General features: G+C 39.6%; 1 protein-coding gene across 1 annotated transcript; it reads right to left on the bottom strand.

The window, feature by feature from the left end:
- Nucleotides 1-4,169: 4,169 nt before the first annotated feature.
- On the bottom strand, nucleotides 4,170-8,372 carry PTRHD1 (peptidyl-tRNA hydrolase domain containing 1). The gene is made up of 2 exons (XM_083856072.1): nucleotides 8,064-8,372; nucleotides 4,170-4,346 (listed from the first exon to the last, which is right to left on the bottom strand). Exons 1-2 carry the CDS (start codon nucleotides 8,325-8,327, stop codon nucleotides 4,176-4,178), a joined length of 435 nt encoding a protein of 144 aa, XP_083712198.1. The 5' UTR covers nucleotides 8,328-8,372; the 3' UTR covers nucleotides 4,170-4,175.
- Between the last annotated feature and the right edge of the window lie 5,771 nt (nucleotides 8,373-14,143).

Consider the following 14,143-nt stretch of genomic DNA (forward strand, 5'->3'; position numbering starts at 1 on the left):
ATCCCAAAATTCCACTTAAATCCCATTTTCTCCCCATTTCCCCCCCATTTTTTCCTAATTTTTTTCACCCAGAAATGGGCAAAATAATCAGGAATTTTGACAGAAATTTGGGACTTTTTTTTCCTCCTTTTTCCTCCCATTTTTTTTCTCCTTTTTTCCATTTGAGTTTTTTTTTTTTCTCCTTTTTCCTCCCATTTTTCCCGCCTGTTTTCCATTTAGGGCTTTTTTTCCCTCCTTTTTTCCTCCCATTTCCCCTCTTTTTTTCCATTTAGGACTTTTTATTTTCTCCTTTTTCCTCTCATTTTTTTCCCTCCTTTTTTTCCATTTAGGGCTTTTTTTCTCTCCTTTTTTCTCCCATTTTTCCCCTCCTTTTTTTCCATTTAGGACTTTTTTTCCTTCCTTTTTTCCTCCCATTTTTTTTCCATTTAGAGCTTTTTTTTCTCCTTTTTCCTCCCATTTTCCCCTCCTTTTTTCCCCTCCTTTTTTCCTCCCATTTTTTTTTTCCTTTTTTCCATTTGGGGCTTTTTTTTTCCTCCTTTTCCCTCCCATTTTTTCCCTCCTTTTTTCCATTTAGGGCTTTTTTTTTTTCTCCTTTTCCCTCCCATTTTTTTTCCTCCTTTTTTCCATTTGAGGGTTTTTTTTTTTTTTTTTTTTTTTTTTTTCTCATTTTTCCTCCCATTTTTTCCCTCCTTTTTTCCTCCCATTTTTTTTCTTCTTTTTTCCATTTACGGCTTTTTTTCTCCTTTTCCCTCCCATTTTTTCCCTCCTTTCCTAAAATAACCCAACTGGGATTTTTTCACCCAAATTCTCTGGGAATCCCATCCCAAAATTCCACTTAAATCCCATTTTCTCCCAATTTTTTTTTACCCAGAAATGGGCAAAATAATCGGGAATTTTGACAGAAATTTGGGACTTTTTTTTCCTCCTTTTTCCTCCCATTTTTTTTTCTCCTTTTTTCCATTTAGGGCTTTTTTTTCCTCCTTTTTTCTCCCATTTTTTTCTCCTTTTTTCCATTTAGGACTTTTTTTCTCTCCTTTTCCCTCCCATTTTTCCCTCCTTTTTTTCCCCTCCTGTTTTTCCCTCCTTTTTTCCTCCCATTTTTCCCTCCTTTTTTTCCCTCCTTTTTTCCTCCCATTTTTCCCCTCCTTTTTTTCCATTTGGGGCTTTTTTTTCTCCTTTTTCCTCCCATTTTTTTTCTCCTTTTTCCTCCCATTTTTCCCCTCCTTTTTTCCATTTAGGGCTTTATTTTCTCCTTTTTTCCTCCAATTTTTTTTCTCCTTTTCCCTCCCATTTTTTTCCCTCCTTTTTTCCATTTAGGACTTTTTTTTTTCTCCTTTTCCCTCCCATTTTTCTCCTCCTTTCTTAAACCCAACCAAAACTTTCCCACCCAACACCAAAAAAAAAAAAAACCCAAAACCTCCCATCGACCAGCAAAAAAAAATTCCACAATTTTAACCCCAAAACCGCCATTTTAACCCCCAAACCCGCCATTTTAACCCCAAAACCGCCATTTTAACCCCCAAACCCGCCATTTTAACCCCAAACCCGCCATTTTAACCCCCAAAACCGCCATTTTAACCCCAAAACCGCCATTTTAACCCCAAACCCGCCATTTTAACCCCCAAACCGCCATTTTAACCCCCAAACCCGCCATTTTAACCCCCAAACCGCCATTCCCAAACCCGCCATTTTAACCCCAAACCCGCCATTTTAACCCCCAAAACCGCCATTTTAACCCCCAAAACCGCCATTTTAACCCCAAACCCGCCATTTTAACCCCCAAACCGCCATTTTAACCCCCAAACCCGCCATTTTAACCCCAAACCCGCCATTTTAACCCCCAAACCCGCCATTTTAACCCCCAAACCGCCATTCCCAAACCCGCCATTTTAACCCCAAACCCGCCATTTTAACCCCCAAAACCGCCATTTTAACCCCCAAAACCGCCATTTTAACCCCAAACCCGCCATTTTAACCCCCAAACCGCCATTTTAACCCCCAAACCCGCCATTTTAACCCCAAACCCGCCATTTTAACCCCCAAACCGCCATTTTAACCCCCAAACCGCCATTTTAACCCCCAAACCGCCATTTTAACCCCAAACCCGCCATTTTAACCCCAAAACCGCCATTTTAACCCCAAAACCGCCATTTTAACCCCCAAACCCGCCATTTTAACCCCAAAACCGCCATTCCCAAACCCGCCATTTTAACCCCAAACCCGCCATTTTAACCCCCAAATCCGCCATTTTAACCCCCAAATCCGCCATTTTAACCCCCAAACCGCCATTTTAACCCCAAACCCGCCATTTTAACCCCAAACCCGCCATTTTAACCCCCAAACCGCCATTTTAACCCCCAAACCGCCATTTTAACCCCAAACCCGCCATTTTAACCCCAAAACCGCCATTTTAACCCCAAAACCGCCATTTTAACCCCCAAACCCGCCATTTTAACCCCAAAACCGCCATTTTAACCCCCAAACCGCCATTTTAACCCCAAACCCGCCATTTTAACCCCCAAACCTGCCATTTTAACCCCAAACCCGCCATTTTAACCCCAAATCCGCCATTTTAACCCCCAAACCCGCCATTTTAACCCCAAACCCGCCATTTTAACCCCCAAAACCGCCATTTTAACCCCAAAACCCGCCATTTTAACCCCAAACCCGCCATTTTAACCCCAAACCGCCATTTTAACCCCCAAACCCGCCATTTTAACCCCAAACCCGCCATTTTAACCCCAAAATCGCCATTTTAACCCCCAAAACCGCCATTTTAACCCCAAACCGCCATTTTAACCCCAAACCCGCCATTTTAACCCCCAAAACCGCCATTTTAACCCCAAACCCGCCATTTTAAACCCCAAAACCGCCATTTTAACCCCCAAACCCGCCATTTTAACCCCAAATCCGCCATTTTAACCCCCAAACCCGCCATTTTAACCCCCAAACCGCCATTTTAACCCCAAACCCGCCATTTTAACCCCAAAACCCGCCATTTTAACCCCAAACCGCCATTTTAACCCCCAACCCGCCATTTTAACCCTCAAACCGCCATTTTAACCCCAAACCCGCCATTTTAACCCCCAAACCGCGATTTTAACCCCCAAACCCGCCATTTTAACCCCAAAACCGCCGTTTTAACCCCAAACCCGCCATTTTAACCCCCAAAACCGCCATTTTAACCCCAAAACCGCCATTTTAACCCCCAAACCGCCATTTTAATCCCCAAAACCGCCATTTTAACCCCAAACCCGCCATTTTAACCCCAAAACGGCAATTTTAACCCCAAACCCGCCATTTTAACCCCAAAACCGCCATTTTAACCCCCAAAACCGCCATTTTAACCCCAAAACCGCCATTTTAACCCCAAAACCCGCCATTTTAACCCCCAAACCCGCCATTTTAACCCCAAAACCCGCCATTTTAACCCCCAAACCGCCATTTTAACCCCCAAACCCGCCATTTTAACCCCCAAAACCGCCATTTTGACCCCAAAACCGCCATTTTAACCCCCAAACCCCGCCATTTTAACCCCCAAACCGCCATTTTAACCCCCAAACCCGCCATTTTAACCCCCAAACCCGCCATTTTAACCCCCAAAACCGCCATTTTAACCCCAAAACCGCCATTTTAACCCCAAAACCGCCGTTTTAACCCCCAAAACCGCCGTTTTAACCCCAAACCCGCCATTTTAACCCCAAACCGCCATTTTAACCCCCAAAACCGCCATTTTAACCCCCAAACCCGCCATTTTAACCCCAAATCCGCCATTTTAACCCCAAACCGCCATTTTAACCCCCAAACCGCCATTTTAACCCCAAACCCGCCATTTTAACCCCAAAACCGCCATTTTAACCCCAAAACCGCCATTTTAACCCCAAACCCGCCATTTTAACCCCCAAACCGCCATTTTAACCCCAAACCCGCCATTTTAACCCCCAAACCGCCATTTTAACCCCAAAACCGCCATTTTAACCCCCAAACCGCCATTTTAACCCCAAAACCGCCATTTTAACCCCAAAACGGCAATTTTAACCCCAAACCCACCATTTTAACCCCAAAACCGCCATTTTAACCCCAAACCACCATTTTAACCCCCAAATCCGCCATTTTAACCCGAATTTCGACGGGAAAAAAACCAAAAAATGGAGGAAATAAATGAAATTTTTTGTTCATTTGAGGAGTTTGAGGCTCCTGAGGTGGGTGTGGACCTGGTTTTTGGGGTACGGGCGGAGCGCGAGGCTCGTGGGGATCCCCTCGGGATTTTCCGTCCAAACCTTGTGGTCGATCCCGTTTTGTTCCAGCAGCTCCGCCAGCGACACCAGAGAAGCCTCGTCTGGAGCCTGGAGGGGAAAAAATAATAATTAATAATTAATTATTAATGATTAATAAATTAAAATTATGATAAAAGGTGTGAAATATTTAAATTTCGGGTTTTGGCGGAAATTAATGGGATTTTTTTTCGATTCGCATCTTGTTTTTTCCTTGTGAAAAAAAATCACAATTTTATTAAAAATTAACAGGATTTTTTTTTTCTATTCCCATCCCCTTGTGAAAAAAATTCCTGATTTTATTGAAAATCAGTGGGATTATTTTTCCATTTCCATCCCCTTTTCATTCTAAAAAAAATCCTAATTTTATTGAAAATTAATTGGATTTTTTTCTATTTCCATCCCCATTTTTTCTCCTTAAAATTTTCCAAGTTTATTGAAAATGAACAGGATTTTTTTTCCATTCCCTTTCCCTTTTCCTTGTGAAAACATCCCAAATTTATTGAAAATGAACAGGATTTTTTTCCATTTCCATTCTCTTTACATTCTGAAAAAAAATCCCTAAAATATTGATAATTAATGGGATTTTTTTTTCCATTCCCTTTTCCTTGTGAAAAAATTCCCCCCAAAAAATAATAATTAATAATTATTAATTAATAATTAATAAATTAAAATTATTATAGAAGTTGTGGAAAAGGAAAAGTCTTGATAGAAGTTGGGAAATATTTGATTTTTTGTGGTTTTGGTGGAAATTAATGGGATTTTTTTTCTGTTCGTGTCTCGTTTTTCCTTGTGAAAAAATCCCCAAATTTATGGGAAATTAATGGGATTTTTCCATTCCCATCCCCTGATTTTCCCCTTTAAAAAATTCCCAAATTTATTGAAAATTAATTGGATTTTTTTACCATTCCCATCCCCCTTTTCCTTGTGAAAAAATTCCCAATTTTATTAAAAATTAATTGGATTTTACCCGGATTTTCCCCCTTAGAAATTCCCAATTTTATTGAAAATAAACAGGATTTTTTTCCATTCCCATCTTTGATTTTCCCCTTTAAAAAATTCCCAATTTTATTGAAAATTAACAGGATTTTTTTCCATTCCCATCCCAATTTTCCTCTTTAAAAAATTCCCAGATTTTATTGAAAATTAATTGGATTTTTTTCTATTTCCATCTCCATTTTTCTCCTTAAAAAATTCCCAATTTTATTGAAAATTAATTGGATTTTACCCGGATTTTCCCCCTTAGAAATTCCCAATTTTATTAAAAATTAATTGGAATTTTTTCCATTCCCATCCTTGATTATTCCCTTTAAAAAATTCTGAAATTAATTGAAAATTATCAGGATTTTTTTTTCCATTTCCATCCCTTTTTCCTTGTAAAAACATCCCCAAATTTATTGAAAATTATCAGGATTTTTTTTCCATTTTCATCCCCTTTTCATTCTGAAAAAAATCCCAATTTTATTGAAAATTAACAGGATTTTTCTTCCATTCCCTTTTTTAGTCTGAAAAAAAAATCCCTAAAATATTGATAATTTATGGGATTTTTTTTTCCATTTCCATCCCTGATTTTCCTCTTTAAAAAATTCCCAAATTTATTGAAAATTAATTGGATTTTTTTACCATTCCCATCCCCCTTTTCCTTGTGAAAAAATTCCCAATTTTATTAAAAATTAATTGGATTTTACCAGGATTTCCCCCCTTAGAAATTCCCAAATTTATTGAAAATTAACAGGATTTTTTTTCCATTTCCTTCCCCTTTTCATTCTGAAAAAAATCCCAATTTTATGGGAAATTAATGGGATTTTTTTTCCATTCCCATCCCCATTTTCCTCTTTTAAAAATTCCAAATTTATTAAAAATTAACAGGATTTTTTTCTCCTTTCCCTTCTGAAAAAAAAATCAATAAAATATTAATAATCAATGGGATTTTTTTTCCCCATTCCTAAAAAAAAATTAGAAATATCTCAAATTTTTGGGTAGTTTTGAAGCCAAACTTGGTATTTTCCTTCTCATAGTGGGGTTTTAATTAATTGAATAATTAATTAATAATTATTTTTTTTATCTCGTCATTGTTTCCTTGATTTTTAAATATTTTTTTAATTGAAGTTGGCTTAGAAATAATTAATTTTAGGGGGAATTTTGAGGAAAAAAAATCATTTTGGAGCCGCCTCTTCCCCTTAAATTGTTTCACCCTCAAAAATCCACAAAGATTTTAAAATCTTTTCGGGAATTGGAATTTCAGAATTGCCCCAATACCCTGGAAGAATTTAATAATTTAATTTAATTCCTCTTTATTTTCCTTTTTTTAATTTAATTTTCCTTTTTGAAATTCCCGTTCCCCCCCCTCAGGACCGACCCCTCATTTTTATTCAAAGAGGCAAAAAAATCCCCTTTTTTTCCCCTTTTTTTCCCCAAAACCGAACATTCCCACCCTCCTCAACTCCACAATATTCCCAAAAAATCCTAATTTTTCAAAAAAAATCCCAATTTTCCCTCAAAATTTTAATTTTTCCCTCAAAATTTTAATTTTTCTCTCAATCCTCCCCCGTCCCTCCCTCACCCTCCCCACGAGGCAAAAAAAAAATCCCGTTTTCATTCAACGAGGCAAAAAAATCCCTTTTTTTTTCCCCAAACCGAACATTCCCACCTTCCTCAACTCCACAATATCCCCAAAAAATCCCAATTTTCCCTCAAAATTTTAATTTTTCCCTCAAAATTTTAATTTTTCTCTCAGTCCTCCCTCACCCTCCCCACGAGGCAAAAAAATCCCGGTTTTTTCCCCTTTTTTTCCCCAAAACCGAACATTCCCACCTTCCTCAACTCCACAATATTCCCAAAAAATCCCAATTTTCCAAAAAAAATCCCAAATTTCCCTCAAAATTTTATTTTTTCCCTCAAAATTTTAATTTTTCCCTCAATCCTCCCCCGTCCCGCCCTCACCCTCCCCACGAGGCAAAAAAAAAAATCCCGTTTTCATTCAACGAGGCAAAAAAATCTCTTTTTTTTTCCCCAAACCGAACATTCCCACCTTCCTCAACTCCACAATATCCCCAAAAAATCCCAATTTTCCCTCAAAATTTTAATTTTTCCCTCAAAATTTTAATTTTTCTCTCAGTCCTCCCTCACCCTCCCCACGAGGCAAAAAAATCCCGGTTTTTTCCCCTTTTTTTCCCCCAAACCGAACATTCCCACCCTCCTCAACTCCACAATATTCCCAAAAAATCCCAAATTTTCTTCAAAAACCCCAATTTTCCCTCAAAATTTTATTTTTTCCCCTCAAAATTTTATTTTTTCCCTCAAGCCTCCCCCGTCCCTCCCTCACCCTCCCCACGAGGCAAAAAAAAATCCCGTTTTTATTCAACGAGGCAAAAAAATCCCTTTTTTTTTCCCCAAACCGAACATTCCCACCTTCCTCAACTCCACAATATCCCCAAAAAATCCCAATTTTCCCTCAAAATTTTAATTTTTCCCTCAAAATTTTTATTTTTCTCTCAGTCCTCCCTCACCCTCCCCACGAGGCAAAAAAATCCCGGTTTTTTCCCCTTTTTTTCCCCAAACCGAACATTCCCACCCTCCTCAACTCCACAATATTCCCAAAAAATCCCAAATTTTCTTCCAAAACCCCAATTTTCCCTCAAAATTTTATTTTTTCCCCTCAAAATTTTATTTTTTCCCCTCAATCCTCCCCCGTCCCTCCCTCACCCTCCACCCCCCCAAAATGGCGGCGGCTTCTCCCCCCCTCACCGCCCATTTCCCATCATCCCCCGCGCGCGGCGCCGCCATTACCTCCAGCACCACGGTCCTCATGGCGCCGCCCTGCTCCAGGTACGCGCCGGTCTCCGGGTGCTCCCGGTAACCGTGAACGGCGGCCAGAGCGGCGTGACAGCCCTGAGCCACCACGGCGCCCAACGGCCACGACCGGGGAGGTTTCGCCAGATCCCCGCGGAGAACCACGTACTGCACCAGCGCCTCCGCCGCCGCCGCCGCCATGGTGTTGTACGGCAACAGCGCGGGTTGATGGGAATATGGCGTGTCTGAGGGCGCCGCCATGTTGTACGGCACCCGGAGTACTGAGGGTGAGGCGGGAGCAAGGGCGCCGCCATGTTGTACGGCACAGGGAGTACTGAGGCTGCAGACAGGCCGCCGCCATGTTGTACGGCACAGGGAGTACTGAGAGTGAGGCTGAGGGCAGGGCGCCGCCATGTTGTACGGCACAGGGAGTACTGAGGGTGTGGATACAGGGCGCCGCCATGTTGTACGGCACAGGGAGTACTGAGGGTGTGGATACAGAGCGCCTCCATGTTGTACGGCACAGGGAGTACTGAAGGTGTGGATACAGAGCGCCGCCATGTTGTACGGCACAGCGCGGGTGTTACCGCGGAAAGAACACACAATCGCGAATTTGTACGCGGTGCTTTATTTCAGAGCTCTGGGAGCAGAGCGTCTAGTTTGGACCACCCAAAATTTCACCTCCTCAACATGCTAAATAAATACAATTTTACATAAGGATTCATATTAATCAGCAATCTTGACCTCTGAAGGATTTAAATCTGCTGTCTGACTCTGTGTCTCTGTGTTCTGTGTTCGGCACGAGAATGATGAGGAGTCTCAAGGTCTTGGTTTTCTTGGTTTCTCACGTTGTTTATTGATTCTTATCTTACAATTCTCTGTGTCTGGCCAAGGTGTTCACAGCAGCTCAGACATGATGTGACTCCTCCTGTGATGGGAGATCACTCTGCTTTTATTCAGATAATTACATACTTATTATTTAAAATTTTATATCAATGCCTAGTAACTAAACTAGAAGGGTCATTTCTACTTTGACCCAACTCTATCAGTTCCTTCCATGATTTATCAATTCCTTCAATGATTTATCAGTTCCTTCGATGATTTATCAGTTCCTTCCATGATTTATCAGTTCCTTACATGACTCAGCAATATTTATTTTAACTAAAGTCTTTAATTCTTCTAAATCAATACTTCAGTGTTGTACGGCACCGGAAGTACGGAGGCTGCAGGCTGGGCGCCGCCATGTTGTACGGCACCGGAAGTACGGCGGATGTGAGGGCGCCGCCATGTTGTACGGAACAGGAAGTACGGCGGGTGTGAGGCTGAGGGCGCCGCCATGTTGCCGTACGGAACGTGATGACGCACTTCCGGCGCCGCTGAAGGCGGGAAATCTGAAGTGAGCGCGGAGCCCTCAGGGAGGGTTTGGGGCTCCTCAGAGGGATTTTTTTTTTTTGATAATTCCTTGGGAAAATTCTTTTGGATCATTTTTAGGGATCGTTTTTAGGGATAATTCTTTGGGATTGTCCTGGTTCAGCTCAGGATTTCCGCTGTCAGAGCTTGGGGGGGTTTCCATGTCCAGTTTGGGGCAAAAAATCCCCAAAATCCCTCCCGAATTCACCGATTTTCTTGTGGAAATATTCCCAATTTTATGGAGAATTAATGGGCTTTTTTCCATTCTCATCCCTGTTTTCTTCTTTAAAAAATTCCCAAATTTATTCAATATTAATGGGATTTTTTCCATTCCCATTCCCATTTTCCTCTTTAAAAAATTCCCAAATTTATGGGAAATTTACAGGATTTTTTTTCTATTACTATCCCCCTTTTCATTCTGAAAAAAATCCCAAATTTATGGGAAATTAACAGGATTTTTTTCCATTTCCATCCCCTTTTTATTCTGAAAAATTCCCTAAAATATTGATAATTTTTGGGAATTTTTTTTCCATTCTCAACCCAATTTTTTTCCCCTAAAATTCCCAATTTTATGCGAAATTAATGGGATTTTTTTGCATTCCCATCCCCATTTTCCTCTTTAAAAAATCCCAATTTTATTATAATTTAACAGGATTATTTTTCCATTCCCATCCCCATTTTCCTTGTGAAAAAAATCCCTAAAATATTTATAATTATTTTTTCTCCAGTAAACCATGAATTTTTCCCAGAAAACTGGGAATTTCCACAGGAAAATGAGGATTTCCCATGGAAAAATGGGAATTTCCTCAAAAAAAATGGGAATTGCCTCCAGAAAACTGGGAATTTCTCCCATAAAACTCAGAATTTCCCCCAGAAAACCAGGAATTACCCCAGAAAACCGGGAATTTCCCCAGAAAACTGGGAATTTCCACAGAAAAGTGGAGATTTTCCCCAAAAAACTGGGATTTTATCCTGGAAAACTGGGAATTTTGCCCTGAAAAATGGGAAATTATCCCAGAAATTGGGAATTTCCCCAAGAAAACTTGGAATTTCCTCCAAAAAAACAGGAATTTCCACAGAAAACTGAGAATTTCCCCCAGAAAATCCATGGAAAAATCCCGGAATTCCACAGAATTCCCCCCAAAAAAAAATCCATGGAAAAAAATCCCAGAATTCCACAAAATTCCATGGAATTTTTAATTTTATTTTTTTCCCTTCAATAAAACGTTTTCCTGGAACAGATTTTTTTTTTTTTTCCCTCTGGAAATTTCTGGGAATTTTTTTGGGGAAAAAAGAGGGGTTTGGGAATTCCAGGATTTCGGGACATTCCCGAAATTCCCAAATTTTTCCAACCATTCCCAGAATTCTGGAAATTTTGGGAATTTTGCCTTTTCCTGGGAAACTCACCCTGAGCCTCTGGATCAGGAATTTTTATTCCCCCAAAAAAAATTCTTCCTGATCTAATCCTGGACTGGGATCTGGGAATTTCTATAGGAATTGACGGAATGTGGGAATTTCCTTGGGAATGAGCTGGAAACTGGGAATTTCATGGGAATGGACTCAGGGAATGGGGAATTTCCATGGGAATGACCCAATCTGGGATCAGGATCCCAGAATTTCCCTGGGAATGAACTGGAATCTGGGAATTCCATGGGATTGGCCAAATCCTGGGAATCAGGAATTTCCCTGGGAATGGACTGAGATCCAGGAATTCCATGGGAATGGCTCAGTCCTGCCATGGGATCTGGGAATTTTAATGGGAAAAGTCAAATCTTGGACCGGGATCCCGGAATTTCCCTGGGAATGGATTCAGGGATCCGGGAATTCCATGGGATTGGATTCAGGGATCTGGGAATTTCCATGGGAATGGCCCAATCTGGGATCAGGATTTGGGATCTGGGAATGGATTCCATAGGAATGGATTCAGGGTTCTGGGAATTTCCTTGGGAATGTCCCAGTCCTGGATCGGGATCTGAGAATTTCCATGGGAATGGCTCAGTCTTGGACTGGGAATCAGGAATTTCCATGGGAATATTGCAGTCCTGAACTGGGATCTGGAAATTCCCTGGGAATGGCCCAATCCTGGATTGAGGTCCAGGAATTTCCACAGGAATGGATTCAGGAATCTGGGAATTTCCATGGGAATGGCCAAATCTGGGATCAGGATTCGGGATCTGGGAATTTCCCTGGCAATGGACTCAGGGATCTGGGAATTTCCACAGGATTGGCCAAATCCTGGACTGGGATCTGGGAATTTCATGGGAATGGTCTCAAGGATCCAGGAATTTCCACGGGAATGGCCCAATCTGGGATCAGGATTTGGGATCTGGGAATTTCATGGGAGTGGTCTCAAGGATCCAGGAATTCCATGGGATTGGCCAAATCCTGGATTGAGATCCAGGAATTTCCACAGGAATGGATTCAGGGATCCGGGAATTTCCATGGGAATGACCCAGTCTGGGATCAGGATCAGGGATCCAGGAATTTCTTGGGAATGAAGTGGAATCCCAGAATTTCCCTGGGAATGGTTCAATCCTGCACTGGGATCCAGGAATTCCAATGGGAATGGCCGAGTCCTGGAACAGGATCAGGAATAAAGGAATTTTCATGGGAATGGCCAAATCCTGGACTGGGATCCAGGAATTTCATGGGAATGGTCTCAAGGATCCAGGAATTCCATGGGATTGGCCAAATCCTGGATTGAGATCCAGGAATTTCCACAGGAATGGATTCAGGGATCCGGGAATTTCCATGGGAATGAACTGGAATCTGGGAATTTCCATGGGATTGGCCAAATCCTGGGAATCAGGAATTTTCATGGGAATGGACTGAGATTTGGGAATTCCCTGGGAATGGCTCAGTCCTGCACTGGGATCTGGGCTGGGAATTTTAATGGGAAAAGTTAAATATTGGACTGGGATCCGGGAATTTCCATAGGAATGGATTCAGGGATCTGGGAATTTCCCTGGGAATGTGTCAGTCCTGGATCGGGATTGGAAATAAAGGATTTTCCATGGAAATTACTAAATCCTGGACTGGGATCCAGGGAATTTCCATAGGAATGGACTCAGGGATCCAGGAATTTCCATGGGAATGGCCCAGTCTGGGATCAGGATCAGGGATCTGGGAATTTCCTTGGGAATGTTCCAGTCCTGGACCGGGATCCAGGAATTTCCATGGGAATGGGTTGAAATTTGGGAATTCCATGGGAATGGCCAAATCCTGGACTGGGATCTGGGAATTTCATGGGAATGGTCTCAAGGATCCAGGAATTTCCATGGGAATGGCCCAATCCTGGACTGGGATCCAGGAATTTTGTGGGAATGGATTCAGGGGATCCTGGAATTTCCCTGAGAATGGACTCAAGGATCCGGGAATTTCCATGGGAATGGCCCAATCCGGGATCAGGATCAGGATCTGGGAATTTCCCTGGGAATGTTCCAGTCCTGGACTCAGGGACTCCTGGATTTGACTCCCCAAATTCCCGGATTCTGTTTCCCAGGGAATTTTTTCCCATTTTTTCCCAGTTATTCCCGGTTTATTTTGTCAGGATATCACTCCTGGATTTGGTGTTTTCCCTGGGGAAAAGAATCCCAGAAATCCCAGAAAACAGAAATCTCCCATTTTTCCTTTGGGAAGAAAATTCCAGGAATTCCTTGGATTAAATTCCCTGGATCAAACCCCTCAACCTTCCCAGGAATTCCCAAGAAACGACCCCAAAAATCTGGAATTCCGACCCCAAACCCAACCCCATCCCCCTCAAATCCCATTTTTATTTTTATTTATATTTATATTTATATTTATATTTATATTTATATTTATATTTATATTTATATTTATATTTTTTAATTTTTATTTTTATTTCTATTTTAATTTTCATTTTTATTTTTATTTTTATTTCTATTTTTCATTTTCATTTTCATTTTCATTTTTTATTTCTATTTGTACTTTTTATTTTCATTTTCATTTCTATTTTCATTTTTATTTCTGTTTCTATTTTTTATTTTTATCTTTATTTTTAGTCTTATTTTTATTTTCGTTCTTATTCTTATTTTTATTTTCCTTTTTATTGTTATTTTTTATTTCTATTTCTATTTCTTTTTCTATTTCCATTTTTATTTTTATTTTCATTTTCATTTCTATTTCTATTTCTATTTCTATTTCTATTTCTACTTTATTTTGTTTTTATTTTTATTATTAATTTTTTAAAATTTCATTTATTTTAAATTTTATTTTTATTTTCATTTTTATTTTCATTTCTATTACTGTTTCTATTTTTATTTCTATTACTATTACTATTTCTATTTCCGTTTTAATTTTTATTTTTATTTCTATTTTTATTTCTATTTTGATTTTCATTTCCATTTTTATTTTTATTTTTATTTTTATTTTTATTTTTATTTTTTATTTCTTATTTCTATTTTTATTTTTTATTTCTATTTTATTTTTATTCTTATTCTTATTTTTATTTCTATTTTTATTTGTATTTTTATTTTTGCCTTTATTTGAAATTTTCTTTTTATTTTAATTTTAATTTTTATTTTTATTCTTATTTTTATTCTTATATTTATATTTATATTTATTTTCATTTTTATTAATTTTTATTTTTATTTTTATTCTTATTTTAATTTATTTTTATTTTTATTTTCATTTATATTTTAATTTTT

Source organism: Zosterops lateralis, assembly GCF_965231275.1.
Source record: "Zosterops lateralis genome assembly, chromosome: 3".
Taxonomy (NCBI): Eukaryota; Metazoa; Chordata; class Aves; order Passeriformes; family Zosteropidae; genus Zosterops; species Zosterops lateralis.

What these genes read in the sequence shown, in the direction of transcription:
- PTRHD1 (XM_083856072.1), bottom strand. Translation starts at nt 8,327, where the DNA reads ATGGCGGCGCCCTCAGACACGCCATATTCCCATCAACCCGCGCTGTTG. An exon ending in TGAGGACCGTGGTGCTGGAG is followed by an intron (nt 4,347 to 8,063) that starts GTAATGGCGGCG and finishes TTTCCCCTCCAG; the next exon opens with GCTCCAGACGAGGCTTCTCT.